Source organism: Monodon monoceros, unplaced genomic scaffold (assembly GCF_005190385.1).
Source record: "Monodon monoceros isolate NGI ecotype Baffin Bay Population unplaced genomic scaffold, NGI_Narwhal_1 Super_Scaffold_15, whole genome shotgun sequence".
NCBI lineage: Eukaryota > Metazoa > Chordata > Mammalia > Artiodactyla > Monodontidae > Monodon > Monodon monoceros.
The window spans coordinates 6,380,728-6,395,269 of NW_021703771.1; the positions used below are offsets into that span (position 1 = coordinate 6,380,728).

At 41.7% G+C, this 14,542-nt stretch overlaps 1 protein-coding gene across 1 annotated transcript in view; it reads left to right on the top strand.

Moving 5' to 3' along the window:
- The window catches only part of COL19A1 (collagen type XIX alpha 1 chain), a 362,938-nt gene that overhangs the window by 45,294 nt on the left and 303,102 nt on the right, over positions 1–14,542 (top strand). The window contains exons 5-7 of the mRNA XM_029223905.1: positions 6,736–6,859; positions 9,136–9,411; positions 13,478–13,558. Coding sequence (XP_029079738.1) covers positions 6,736–6,859; positions 9,136–9,411; positions 13,478–13,558 — 481 coding nt within the window. The remainder of the gene's footprint in view (positions 1–6,735; positions 6,860–9,135; positions 9,412–13,477; positions 13,559–14,542) is intronic.

Below are 14,542 nucleotides of genomic sequence, written 5' to 3' on the forward strand. Positions count from 1 at the left end.
GGGGGTGGAGAAAAGGGAACCCTCTTACACTATTGGTGGGAATGTAAATTGAAGCAGCCACTATGGAAAACGGTATGGAGGTTCCTCAAAAAACTAAAAATAGAGTTGCAATATAATCCAACAATCCCACCCAGCCAAAACTATAATTCAAAAGGATACATGCATCCCTATGTTCATAGCAGTACTATTTACAATAGGCAAGACATAGAAACAACCTAAATGTTCATCAACAGATGAATGGATAAAGAAGATGTGGTATATATATATATGTACAATGGAATATTACTGAGCCATTAAACAGAATGAAATAATGCCATTTGTGGCAACATGGATGGACCTAGAGATTATCATACTACTTGAAGTCAGAAAGAGAAAGACAAATACCATATGATATCCCTTATATGTGGAATATAAAATATGACACAAATCAATATATCTATGAAATATAAATAGACTCATAGATATAGAGAACAGGTTTGTGGTTGCCAAGGGGAATGGGCGGTAGGGGAGGGAAGGATTGGGAGATTGGGACTAGCAGATGCAAACTATTATATATAGGATGGATAAACAACAAGGTCCTATTGTATGGCACAGGGAACTACATTCAATATCCTGTGACAAACCATAATGGAAAAGACCATGAAAAAGGATATATACATATATATACACACACACACATATATGTATAACTGAATAACTTTGCTGTACAGAAGAAATTAACACATTGTAAATCAAGTATACTTCAATAAAATTAAAAAAATAAAGTTGGGAATGGAAAAAAATGTTACAAGGCTAAGCACAACATGGGGAATATAACCAATACTTTATACTAACTATAAAAGAAGTATAACCTTTGACAATTGTGAATCACTATATTGTACACCTGTAACATATAATATTGTACATCAACTATACTTCAATTTAAAAAATTTAAAAAGAGTGTCAATACATCAAGACAATAGAGCAATCACAAATATGTACCCCAAAACAAAGCCCCCAAATTCATGAAGCAAAAACTCACAGAATTGAAGGGAGAAGTAGACAATTCAACAGTAATAGTTGGAGACTTCAGTACCCCGTTTTCAAAACAGATAGAACATTAGACAGAAGATCAGTAAGGAAATAGAAGACTTGCACAAATCTACAAGCTATTTAGACCTAACAGACTGTAGAACATTCCACCTAACAACAGCAGAATACACACTCTTCTCAACTGCATGTGGAACATTCTCCAGGGTAGGCCATATGTTATGTCATAAAGCAAGTCTCAACAAATTTAAAAGGACTGAAACTTTCCTGCTGTTAATAGGATTTTAAAAGCAGTCCCATTCCTAATACTAGGTTTTCCGTTCATAACCTTGAGTTCTAATTTTCCTCTCCTAACTGATTTTAAGAACTGATTAGGGCAGGAATCTTCCTTTTCCCATCTTTGTAAGCCTCTCTGGGTATTCAGCAAACATTTGTGTAGATCCAGCTTTGCTAACTAGCAGTCACTGATTTGTTTGCTTTTGCACAATGTTGGTCTGGACAGTGTTTATGAAAAATCTGAAATAGTTGCCAAAATTAAGACTCTAAACTTTTCAGATAAAAATCTGGGTATTTGGCTTGTCTTGAAAAATGGGATGAACTGGCAACCCTGGACCCACTTCCCCATATGGTAAGAGTTAGCTGGAGCTAATTAGCAGCTGCCCCTGTAGAAGGGCTGGGCTCTGCATTTCCCTTAGTCTAATGTGTGTGTCCTCTACATGAGAAGGGGTAACAGTGCTGTTATTAACTCACTTGCTCTATTTGTTTTTACTGAAGAATTCTTAAGAGGAAAGTGAAAATTTCTTACATGCACATTTCTATCCAAGACAGAAAAACTAAAACTAAAGGCTAGACTTAGATGGGAACATATGTTATTTTTCTTTTGGTTTACAGACTTCTTACATCCGAATTCAGCTCATTAATTGATTCCTTTAATAATATTTATTGAGTGCCTACCTTGTGCGGGCACTGCTCTAGATGCTGGTGAATAGGATAGACAAAGAACCTTAGGAAGCTTACAGTCCAGTTTCCTGGCTGGGCCCTAGAGCCATGTGGTTGTGACTCTTGGTTTATATCAATGAAGACAGGATGTCTTCAGTGTTAAAACCTTCAGAAGGACCAAGGGGAGTGAGGATTTAGAAGAGGCCAGGGGATTAGGTGATTGGGAATACTTTTATTTTATTTTACTTTACATCTTATATTATTTCATTTCATTTTACATTATTTTATTTTGACTGCTCTTACCAGTTTTACCCACAGGACCTTAATAACAGATGAGCACAGAGACATCTGTCTTTGTGCTGATCAGAAGCCCATAACAAAAACAGACCTTTCCAAAGTCACCCTTCTGGGTTCTTAAACATGGTGCCAGGTCTCTCCTGTCCTCCTCACTCTGGGTGAGGTCTTTAAGTCTGGCGGCCACGCTGACCAGAGCTGACCCTACAGAGTGCCCCCTTTTATTCTTCCCACTGTCTGGGGGGGTCTCTTCACCAACCTTACTGCTTACCAGTGACGTCCCTGGAGTGTCTGTTGGAACAGGAGGTGGGCAGGGAGCTGAAGGCTGACCCAAGGGTTCCAGCCACCCACTGACACCCAATAGTCACTACGTGGCTAAGGTGACCAGCACTGTTAAGTAGGCGTGAACAAGGCTACCAGGGCGGCAGTGACACACCGGAACTTCACGGAACCACCAGCAAATCACAGGGTACATGGGACTGAATACCCCTAACGGCTTTCCATATTGGAAAGAATTCTGCATCGGAAGTCACAGGACCTGGCCTGCAGCCCAACTCACTCGCCATTAGCCATCTGGGTGATGGTGTCCCTGGGTGAGGAGTGAAGGGCAGGATGCAGAGGCCTCTGGATTCCAGCAGCACTGGTTCTGGGGAGATACTCCCCCTGGGATGGCATGGAGGCGGGAGGGGCCGTGCAGGAGCACAGGTGGGGGAGGGCGAGCTCGGAGACAGTGGCTCAGGACACAGTCCTCTGGGGCTGGACTCCGGGGACAGTGGCCCGGGACACAGTCCTCTGAGGCTGGACACCAGAACAGTGGCCCGGGACACAGTCCTCTGGGGCTGGACCCTGTGTCCCACTGGTGGATGGCCCGGCCTGGCCCGGAGGTGTGGCAGGAGGAGACAGGCCTGGGTTTGGCCCCAGGAGATCCTGCAGGGCGACCACAGGCACCGTCCCTTGGACAGGATGCCGGCCCCGCTGAGGCCTGTCCACTGCGAGCACGGTCTCCGCCCCCGTCAACCCGGGCAGCCCCGCACGTCCACGCCTGTCTGTGGCCCGGGCTCAGTGCCCCCTCCTCGTTCGGCACAGAGCCTCCGAAAGGGCCTCCCCAAGACTCACCAGCTCGGCCTTCCGACCGGCCTCCAGCGGCCCCATCTCCTCCGGCCTCTTCTGTGACCCGGTTACATCCTCCTGCAGAATTCAGTTCTCTGTAGCCACCGTGCCGCCTGGTGGGTCACTCGAGCCGTCCGTCCAGGCGATGATGACCATGGCCTGGCCCATAGTGGTTTCCACTCGCCTTCTTCAAGAGGTACCCAAGGGGCCCTTCCCGTCACCAAGTTTTGGCCTAAAATCTGCATTGGAACCCATATGACAGTCTTCCTCCAAGTGGTCCAAAGGGGTTCCGAACTCGGGGACTTGTCTCGGTGCAGGCGTGCTCTGAGAGCCCCTGGTGTCGTGGGTTTTCTCCCTCGGGACGAGATTCAGGCGCGTGAAGGGCGGAAACCGAAAGAGAGGGAGGCCGTCTTTTTAGGGCGAGGGTGAAGAATGACCGTCGGTACTTCAACATTCCAGATGCTCCAGAAATGATGGACCTTGCAGTGCTTGGCGGAGGGGGAGGGGGGAATTCCTGAAGTTTAAAAAGGGGTTATCTTTTCATTATTTCATTATTTCCCAACATCCTAATTAAAAGCAAAAGCCAAAAAAAACTGACAAGCTTCCACAGCAGGGATATTGCCTGAATTCCGAAGGACACATTTTCTGATCTGCTCGCCATCCCCAGTACAAATCCCGCAGTTATTCATTATGGGTGGAAATCCCATTTGGAGATAAGCCCATCCAGTTCTTGTATTAACTTCTTGACTGGGTAAGCTAGGCTGTATTTGCCATCGTGGCTGTGGCCGCTGTCCGGGCTCCTCCAACATTGCCCTGTGGCGTCTCAATCTCCCCTTGGGCGGCCGTTGTGGCTCCCCCTCCTGCCCTCAGCGGCGCGCTCCTTTCTGGAGGGAACCGCGGCTCCCCCACCCCGCCCCAGGCCCCTCACCGATTGGGTGAGACCGCTCACGTGATGGCCTGCCTCGGGAAGAGGGGCGCACCGTGAGCATCCTCGCGAGAGCCCACGGGATTGCTTTTAGAACGCAGGAAGGCTCAGGGCGGACAGTGTGACGTTCAGAGTCTTCATTTAAGAAACTTGGTGGATACCTGGAAGGGTAATATAATGCTGTATCGAGGATGGAGGAAGTTTTGTCTGTTTTACGGCAGGGGAGAGGGTGAAGATATGCATACATTTGTAAACCGAGATAAGAGGGGCATAGGTGAGGGAGAGATGGGAGATGGAAATAGAGTTTTATCCTCTAACGTGCAAAAATGACTGTAGAGTGGGAGATGAAGCCACAGAGACAGACATAATACATTCTTAGAAGACGGGAAGCAGTGGGGTCACAGGCAGCAGAGAGGAGGAAGTTAGAACCTCGGAACCGCAGGGCGGGGTGCTGCTGGCACGTGGGGTGGGGTACCTCCCCGGGCACGGGAGAGGCTCATCCCGGGGAGGCACCAGCCAGCCTCTGTGGAGGCTGGAGAGGGGTGTGTGTGTGTGTGTGTGTGTGTGTGTGTGTGTGTGAGTGTGAGTGAGATGAAGATGAGGCCCCAGGTTGCCTCCTCTTTCTTCAGCCAGCCAGACAAGAGCTGAGAGCCAGAAAGCCTTCGGACTGGGGGTAAGCAGGTTAGTGAAGAAGGTAAAACTAGAGTTTATATATATTTAGAGGCAGACCTCCTTTTATTGTGTTTCACTTTATTGTACTTCATAGATACTGGATTTTTTACAAATTGAAGGTTTGTGGCAACCCTGGGTTGTCAGATGGTGGTTAGCATATTTCTTTTTAGCAGTAAAGCATTTTAAAAATTAAGGTATGTACGTTTTTAGATATAATGCTGTTGCACATGGAATAGAGTACAGCATAGTGTAAACACAGCTTTTACACACACGGGAAAAGCAAAAAATTCATGTGACTCACTTTTTTTTTTGCTGTACGTGGGCCTCTCACTGTGGTGGCCTCTCCCGTTTGCAGAGCAGAGGCTCCGGATGCGCAGGCTCAGCGGCCATGGCTCATGGGCCCAGCCGCTCCGCGGCATGTGGGATCTTCCCAGACCGGGGCACGAACCCGTGTCCCCTGCATTGGCAGGCAGATTCTTAACTACTGCACCACCAGGGAAGCCCGTGACTCACTTTATTGTGATATTCACTTTATTCCAGTGAGCTGGCCCCAAACCTGCAATATCCCTGAGGTATGCTTATGTACATATACCTACATTTGTACACTATATACGTAAGAGTGTGTGTGTGTGTGTGTGTGTACGCGCGCGCGTGAGTTTAACCAACTGAGAACTTTAGGCCAGCATAGCTTTTTTTTTTTTTTCATATTTGTTCCTGATTTCCCTACCACTTGTGACTTTTTCTCTAACACAAAGTGTAAAACCAAAGTTTCAGAATTCTCCATGAGTCTGGCTGTCAGTTTCAGTGGACCTTGGTGTGATATTCCCAGTGAGTAGTTAACCATCTCAATGTATGATGTTTTATTTATATAAACAAGTTCTGGCTATGTTAATCCTTAAGAGAATTCTTACCTACTACTCCTCATGATTCTTTAAAAGAAAAGCAAGATTCCTGCCTTGCAGAGTTTTTACATACAATGCAGATAACTTTAAAAGTCAACTTGGAGGAATGTATCTCTCCATGTTTTCCAATGAAAGTCTAAATATGATTTATGTTCATGGTGAATTTTTCTCCCCAAGTTTCTTCATAGATCCAGTGAGACCAGTATTTTGAAACAAGGTTGAGACAGAAGCATATTTGGACTGTCTTTAGGCTTCTCTCTGCTACCTAGAAATAACTTACTTATTTTCTGTAAGAATAAAAAATAAGCTAAAATGTCTTTATTATATTTAGTTTCAGTCCTAAATTGATACCTACTAGGAAATCAGAATTAGGAGTTCATTTTGCAAGGGTTTAATATGACAAAAGTCCTTTGGAAGTATACATTTAACTGCTAGCAGTGTTCTTTGAAATGCTCTGTACTTCTGTCTACCGATAAAGCCTAGGGGTACTATTTATTTCCTTTATAAATGTCTACTGTGTGCCAGACTGCAGTGAATTCTGAGATTCTGTTGGAACATCTTGTTCAGTAAATGAATATCGCCCCATAGTACTATAGTCACTCACTTTTACACACCTCAAGCTTTAACAACACCTTCCCGGGAAATTTTTTAAAAGGGAAAGAACAAGGATACAAAATCCATAGGTAAAAGTAGACGTGGATGCGTCCATGTATGCATTTGGTAGAATGCTGTAAACATGCATAATGAATTCTAAATTCATTGAGAAAATGTGACTAAGATGTTGTGTTGCAGAGACCTTCATACCGAGATTTTGTGTCCTTGCCTTCAGTTTTCCCACAATGGTTCTTTGTTTTTCTCCCACAGTAAGGTGTTTCCCAAAGGCCTTCCTGAGGAGTTCGCCATAGCAGCCATGTTTCGGGTACGAAGAAGCACCAAAAAGGAACGGTGGTTTCTGTGGCAGGTTTTAAACCAGCAGAATATGCCACAGGTAAGGAACCAGAGAGATGTACTGATCTGTGGCCTCTGGTGGGGTTAGGCCAGGTGAATCTTGGATCTGTGGGCATAAATTTGGGAGCAGACCTCATGCACGACTATTCTGTCTTTTAGTGGAATCATCCACAGGGAAACGCCAGTATTCTCAGAGTTAGAAGGATCTTGCTGAGATTTGTAATGGGAGAGCCTGGTGGATGAGGCAAGATTAGTTTGTTTTCTGTTTTTGTTTTGTTGTTCTGTTTGTTTTTTTCTACTAGATTCCTATTTTTGTCTGAAGACACTCTAACTACCCTTCGTTTACAACTGCTTCATTGACACCAAGACCACTCACTGACGACTTCTTCATTTCCTATTATTTCTGATATTATACATCATTTTAAAGCTGTTCATTGTTTCCTCTGAAAATCCTTAGTAAATTAAGAGATGAGATACAAATATTGATTCCATCAATAAAAATAATTGAACACATGCTAGATGCTAGTTAGTGACAAAGATAAGAGACTGGCAAAGCGTGATTCCTTTTCTCAGGGAGCACATAGGTCTGGGGATGCCATGTATGAGAACAGCCTATTGGAGCATGACCACAAGGTGACAAGTGTGGTGGCCGAGGACAGCTTGGAGTTGGGTGGGGACTGTGCGAGCATGGAAAGGACGGCTCCCCCAGATGGGACATGAGAAGAGCAGGGGTCTAGGAATACTTGTGGGAGATGTGGCATTTGGGCAGAAAGGAGGGGACGCAGGTGCTCCAGGGAGGGGAGGTAAACATCACAATTTCTTATGGGCACCATCCATCTGTGTTTATTTCCATACATATCCATTGAAATGTTTTTCATTTCACTGGTCTTTTAATATGTTATTATATAGTCACAGTATTAAGATGGAAATATGACTTGAACGGAAAGAACATGTTCTCTATGAAAATGTATTTTCTTTGCACCATGCAAAGCATCAAAAGTTAAAGAAGTTGATCTCAGTTTCCATGCTAAGAGAAGTGATTATTTCTTATTGTTTTTAAATTAGTAACATTTAATTCTTGAATCACTCATACAGAATTATATATATACTTAGATAAACACACACACACACACATATGCACATACGCACACACACACTCCTAGATGTCCTCTCAAGAAAGGAGCATATTACATTCACCAGATATCCCATATTTAAACCATTTTTGTAGCGGTTGTTTGCTGTTCTTTTTTTTTTTTTTTTTTTTTGCGGTACGCGGGCCTCTCACTGTTGTGGCCTCTCCCATTGCGGAGCACAGGCTCCGGACGCGCAGGCCCAGCAGCCATGGCTCATGGACCCAGCCGCTCCGCGGCATGTGGGATCTTCCCAGACAGGGGCACAAACCCGTGTCCCCTGCATCGGCAGGCGGACTCTCAACCACTGCACCACCAGGGAAGCCCTGCTGTTCTTATATGTTAACAAATCCAACGGACACAAGTATCATCTAAAATATTTTACTGAGTACCTCAGTTCTACTAACATGCAGCTTGAGTTTTTTTTCAATTATTTTATTTTTTTATTGGAGTATAATTGCTTTACAGTGTTGTGTTAGTTTCTGCTGTACAACAAAGTGAATCAGCTATTCGTATACATATATCCCCATATCTCCTCCCTCTTAAGCCTTCCTCCCACCCTCCCTATCCCATCCCTCTAGGTGGTCACAAAGCACCGAGCTGAGCTCCCTGTGCTATGCACCTGCTTCCCACCAGCTATCTATTTTACACATGGTAGTGTATATATGTCAATGCTACTCTCTCAATTTGTCCCACCCTCCACTTCCCCCGTGTGTCCACAAGTTCGTTCTCTATGTCTGTGTCTCCTTTCCTGCCCTGCAAATAGGATCATCTGTACCATTTTTCTAGATTCCATATATATGCGTTAATATTTGATATTTGTTTTTCTCTTTCTGACTTACTTCACTCTGTATGACAGACTTTAGGTTCATCCACCTCACTACAAATGACCCAGTTTTGTTCCTTTTTATGGATGAGTAATATTCCATTGTGTATATGTACCACATCTTCTTTATCCATTCATCTGTCGATGGGCATTTAGGTTGCTTCCATTTCCTGGCTGTTGTAAATAGTGCTGCAGTGAACATTGTGGTGCATGTCTCTTTTTGACTTATGCTTTTCTCAGGGTATATGCCCTGTAGTGGGATTGCTGGTCCTATGGTAGCACCTTGAGTTTTGATTTGTGTGCTTTAATAATTTTTAAAACTGAATTTCAAACACTTAAAGATCATTTGCATTTTTGCAGGTTTCTATAGCCGTTGATGGTGGAAAGAAGATGGTGGAATTTATGTTCCCAGCTGTGGAGGGAGATGTGTTGAACTACGTTTTTAAAAATCGAGAACTCCGTCCTTTGTTTGATCGTCAGTGGCATAAACTTGGCTTCAGTATACAATCCCAGGCCATTTCAGTCTATACAGACTGTAACTTAGTTGCAAGCCGGCATATTGATGGAAAGGGCACTGTGGACTTCCACGGAAGGACTGTTATTGCAACCCGAGCTTCAGATGGCAGGCCTGTGGACGTGAGTTGTTAGCTAGTAACATTTATAAATTAAAATAAAATATCTTATTAAAACCTTTTTCCTTTAATAACTGTATAAGATATTCCCTTCTCAGCACTGTTTAAATTAATTTGCTATCAGATGTGTGAAGCATAGCTATGTATTTCCAACTATATATATATATATATTTTTTTGTGTGTGTGTGTGTGTGTGTGTGTGTGTGTGTGTGTGTGATACGCGGGCCTCTCACTGTTGTGGCCTCTCCCGTTGCGGAGCACAGGCTCCGTACACGCAGGCTCAGCAGCCATGGCTCACGGGCCCAGCCGCTCCACGACATGTGGGATCTTCCCAGACCAGGGCGCGAAGCCGTGTCCCCTGCATCGGCAGGCGGACTCTCAACCACTGCGCCACCAGGGAAGCCCTCCAACTATATTTTTACATATATTATTTTCTATCTATTTTCACCCATTTTTCTGTAGCCTGTGAATTTAAAAGAACTAGGTTATGCCTTAAAAAATAAGGTTATTAAAATTAACTGTTAGTAAAAATTGAAAATATTATACAAAAGTAAGCTTGGTCTAAGTTCCTATGTCTTGAATAGAAAGGACTGGAAAAAGATGAAATTTAAGTTAAACGGTTCCAGATCATCTGGTGTTTTCATTCAAGAACAATAGGCTATTTTTTCATCCTCAGAATCACAAATGTTTGTACTGCAGACTATTTTTCATTAGCTTATAATGTTTCTTCAGAGTTCTGTTGGACTGAAACACAACAGTAGGTCATTGGATGAGAACAATTGTCTAGTAAAACCCTTTCAGATGAAAAGTTTCTTTAAAAATTATATTTATGCTCACATGGTACAGATTTATTATCAATTTCCCAAAGGCCTATAATCTTTAAAAAGGGGAATATATCTAAATTTGATGACTTCACATTTTCTTATGGGTGGAATGATGGGAAAACCCATAAAAATAATCTGAATGCAGGACACCAATAGGAATTGTTAATGCAAAGCCCTTAACAGTTCAATTTTGTTTCAAAAGTACGGTTCTGTGCACATACATGTTTAGCCAGCATATTATTTCTAAAGGCCCCTGTGGAAGGCATCAGAGATAGATGACAGATGGATAGATAGATAGATAGATATTATATATATGTGTGTGTGTGTATATATATATATATCTCCAATAAAATATTATTTTTAAACTGTCTTCTCTTAGACACAATGAACAAATCAGTGAAAGTGTCATAACGAGGGTTCAGTGATGATTATCAAGATACCCCAGAGCAGGAGAAGCCAGTTCTGGACATAAGACATCATGGCATCAGGGAGAGTGAGCTTGCTTGGGGATCAGACAGATGTGATTGTAAATCCTAGCTCATCCACTTAATTCTTATGATCTGCTAATTTATCTTGCTCACTCTTAATTTATCTGAGTCTTGGTATCCTAAATTATAAAATAATATTGGTAGACTCGTTAGTTATAATTGCATAGCGTATGTGCCATAGTGCATAGTATGTGGTCAGTTTTCTGTGTATTCATTTATTTATTTAGGGCCAGACATGCCGTTCAACCTGGCATAAAAGAGCGGAAAACAACAACAAAATCTCCTCTCTCAAAGATCTTAAAGGCTCAGTCTGTGTCAGAAAGATGGATCAAGTATGTGTCAGTAAATGGTGGCTGCCAATAATAATCACAGTATTAATTGTAGTGACAACAGTCCTAGACAGACCTTTCAGAAAGGTCTCTCCAGAGTCAAGGGAGGAAGTGGAGTCCAGCAGCTAAACCTCAGACGTGTGACTTCCAGCAGTGGGTGGAGTGTAGGTAGACAGGAAGTGATCTTCAGGGGATTCTAGTAACAGGAGTAGGGGTGGCGGTAGCCCTTGCTGGAGCCCTGGTGTTGACTGGAATCTGATCTCCTGCAGGACTAGCGAGGGCAAAGCGGGGAATGGCAAGAACCAAAGAACATGAGGATTAAGATAAATTCATAACCTTTGAGGGAGAGATGACAATGAGAGAGGAGCAAGTTATTCCAAGAGTGGGGTCCTGACTCCAAGCTCCCGTCTCAAGGTTGAGTGTTGTGTCCTGTGTCTAATTAACTTTTTACTCAAGGGAACAACCTGAGGCTGAAGAATATCACTGTGAGTCCTGATGTAAAGCCACAATGGGAAAATTATAGTCTTACAACACTTTCATAGTTTAATGTGGAATCTTAGTTCACTTAAGAAATAATATTAAAGCCATGTCACGATGATGGAGCTTTTAGAAGTGTCACTGTTTAAGTTAAACAAACAAAAAAAATACGTATTTTATTTTTTAAAGATTCTTGGTCCTACTAAAACTCTAAGTAAACTAATATTTTTATTATCTCCATACAAGCTCTGTGATTTATAAGATCTGTTGTAACGTGAAAATGTTTTGTTTATTCAGAATGTAAGTTATCAAAAAAAAACCTTCTAATGATTAGGTTTTATTTTGCATATCCTACCCGTATGCTTTCGTGCAGAGAAATAGGTGACAAAACTGATAAAAGAATTTTTTTTTTAAACAAAAAAATTCTGTGTGACAGGGCCAGTGCATTCTCATTCTAAAGCACTATGTCAGTGAAGGATCCTAAACAACTAATGAATTAAAAAAGCATAATTAAACTAGGCTGATTGTAGTTTCAGTGTCATGGGTACTTTATTAGGTTCTAATCCATGAAAAATTGATCATCTATCTTCAGTTAAGTAAAATAATTCATATGAAGGCCCTAGCCCAGTGGATGGTACATAATAGAATCTCAGTATTTATTGACTATGTGGATAACAGTGTTGATGATAAATTAGTTTTAGTTAAGGAGAATATTAATTAATTGGAGTCTCTACATTCTTCATTCTACATAATGGGTATGTTACTGCCTGGTGTTTCATTAGACTGTAAGACAGTGTATTTAAACTTCATAAATAAAAGTTTACTTCAGTAACCTTGCAAAAAGTTATAGAAGAGAAATCATTAAGTTTCATTTCATCTCAGAATTTTGCATTGGCTGCAAATCTTAGGCTGTTCGTGAATCCAGAAGATGTCTGGAATTCTTAATGCTTTCTGTGAGCTGACTTGATTTTGTTCATCTCAGTGTAGAGTAATAGTTACAGCTTTTCCCCTCCTTTCTTGCTTTGTTGGTGTTGGGTTAGAGATTCAGAGCTAACCTCAGATATCTGCTTTCTATTATCATAGGATTATTATATTATTATAGTTGGGTCTTACTATAGAAAGTACTTACTGACCTCAAAGAAATACATAATCTAGCTCTGTTACATTAGGAGACAGAGAAAGATGGGGAAAGAGGAGAGAGAGAAAAAGAGAGAGAAAGGCGGGGAGAAGGGGAAGGAAAGAGGTTGTTCCTGACCTATGTTATATGTCAAATCATCATAAGATTATTAATTAAATTATTAAATTTACAACCACAAACTAGTTTGAAGCAGCCTTTCTGTGCATCTGTCATATTGAAATTTTGTCAATAGTCTGTACCATTTACTTTCTCTGATGTGGTTGTTTGATCTTGCACTTGAAGACATGATTGTACTTTCCTGAAACTACTTTTAATTTCATGTCTGAATGCCAACAAATGTGGATTTGCTGAGCAAATAGAAGAATCAATTTTTTTTGTAAAAATACTGTGAGTCATGCTCAAGAGTATGCCATGTAACATAAAATCCTTAGGTATTAGACAGTATCCATGAAAAGTAGATAAAAACTAAATACCTTTTTTTTCTTCTTATCGTAGTGCATTACCTCTCTTTAATTAAATACTTCTTTTTGATGGTTTGAAACAAGGAGCAGAGATCTGCAATTGCTCTGTTACTTGATTTCCTTTACATATAGATTTATCTCAACAGCCGAATCCATTTCTGTTTCTTAAAGGGTCCATAAAGTCATGAATCCTAAATTAAACAAAACCCAAAATATCTGCCAGTGATCTATTTGTATAAATATTAGCTTCTTTTTTTTCTTTCCAGTTAAATTACCATCGTTCTCAAATGCCTAAATGTGATTTTCAAAAAGAAAAATACTAATGATATATCTTATTACTAATTTTTTAATAGGTTGAAATTCACCAACTTCAAATCTACTGTAACTCGAACTTCATAGCTCAAGAAACGTGTTGTGAGATATCAGACCCTAAGGTAAGCTCAGTTTTTGGTGTGTGAAGACTGTAGAAGGCCAGTTGCCTGGGCTGTAGAGTCACGTGTAGGGCAGCACTGAACGTCTTCTCTTGAAGCCAGGCGAGGAAACAGTTCCAAGCAAGAGACCCCTCATGGGGCTGTCCCATCGTCTCTTGTCACAATTTTAATCGCAGTGCTTCATCTTGAACTTCAGGAAAGATATGGCCTCACTTTGGACTCCACATGAGTAAAAGAGAACTTATGCCTTTTTCACTAAACCACGTGCTGACGGTAGCATCAGCATTTTCCAGTTACAGGGGTTTTACGTCTGTGATTGTACATTATTCTCACTCACTTCCCTCTCCTAGCCGTCACCCTTCCTGGCCAGTTTTCCTTTGTGAGAGATTTTTCACCTGCATCTTCCCCTCTCCTGTTAGTGCCATGGTCCACCTTTACCTCGTGCTTGGATCGTCGCATTATTGTGTCATCCTCCTTCCCTGTCCCCACATAGCCAGAATAAGTCTCTGCATCACTGCTTTGTAGGTTCATTTACCTTCTTCCACTAAACACCTGTTATTCAGAAACACTGATCTTCTAGATATTGTGCTAAGCAACAAGGCTGGCTGACGTGAATAAGGCACATTCCCGGTCCTCTGCTCATCTCACCCTCAAAGCCTTTGGTTACTCCCTGTTTGCAACAAATTAGAAATTCAGTTTCTTAGTCTCTCACTCTTAATATTCTCAACCTAAGTCTACAACTATTACTTTTTTGTACCAACCTTCCATTAAAAAAACCCCACTAAATTCAGTACTTTCTGCATCTCTTATTGCAATGGTCATGTGTGTGTCTTATATTATTAGATATAGTTGTATTTCCTTTTAATTTATTCAACTACCTTTTAAACTCATTGAGGGGAATTACACTTTTATACCCTTCTTTTATGATTAGTGCTTTGTTTGTAAAAGATGTCAAAACATTGTTTCTTGACTTGTTGACTGGTGTTT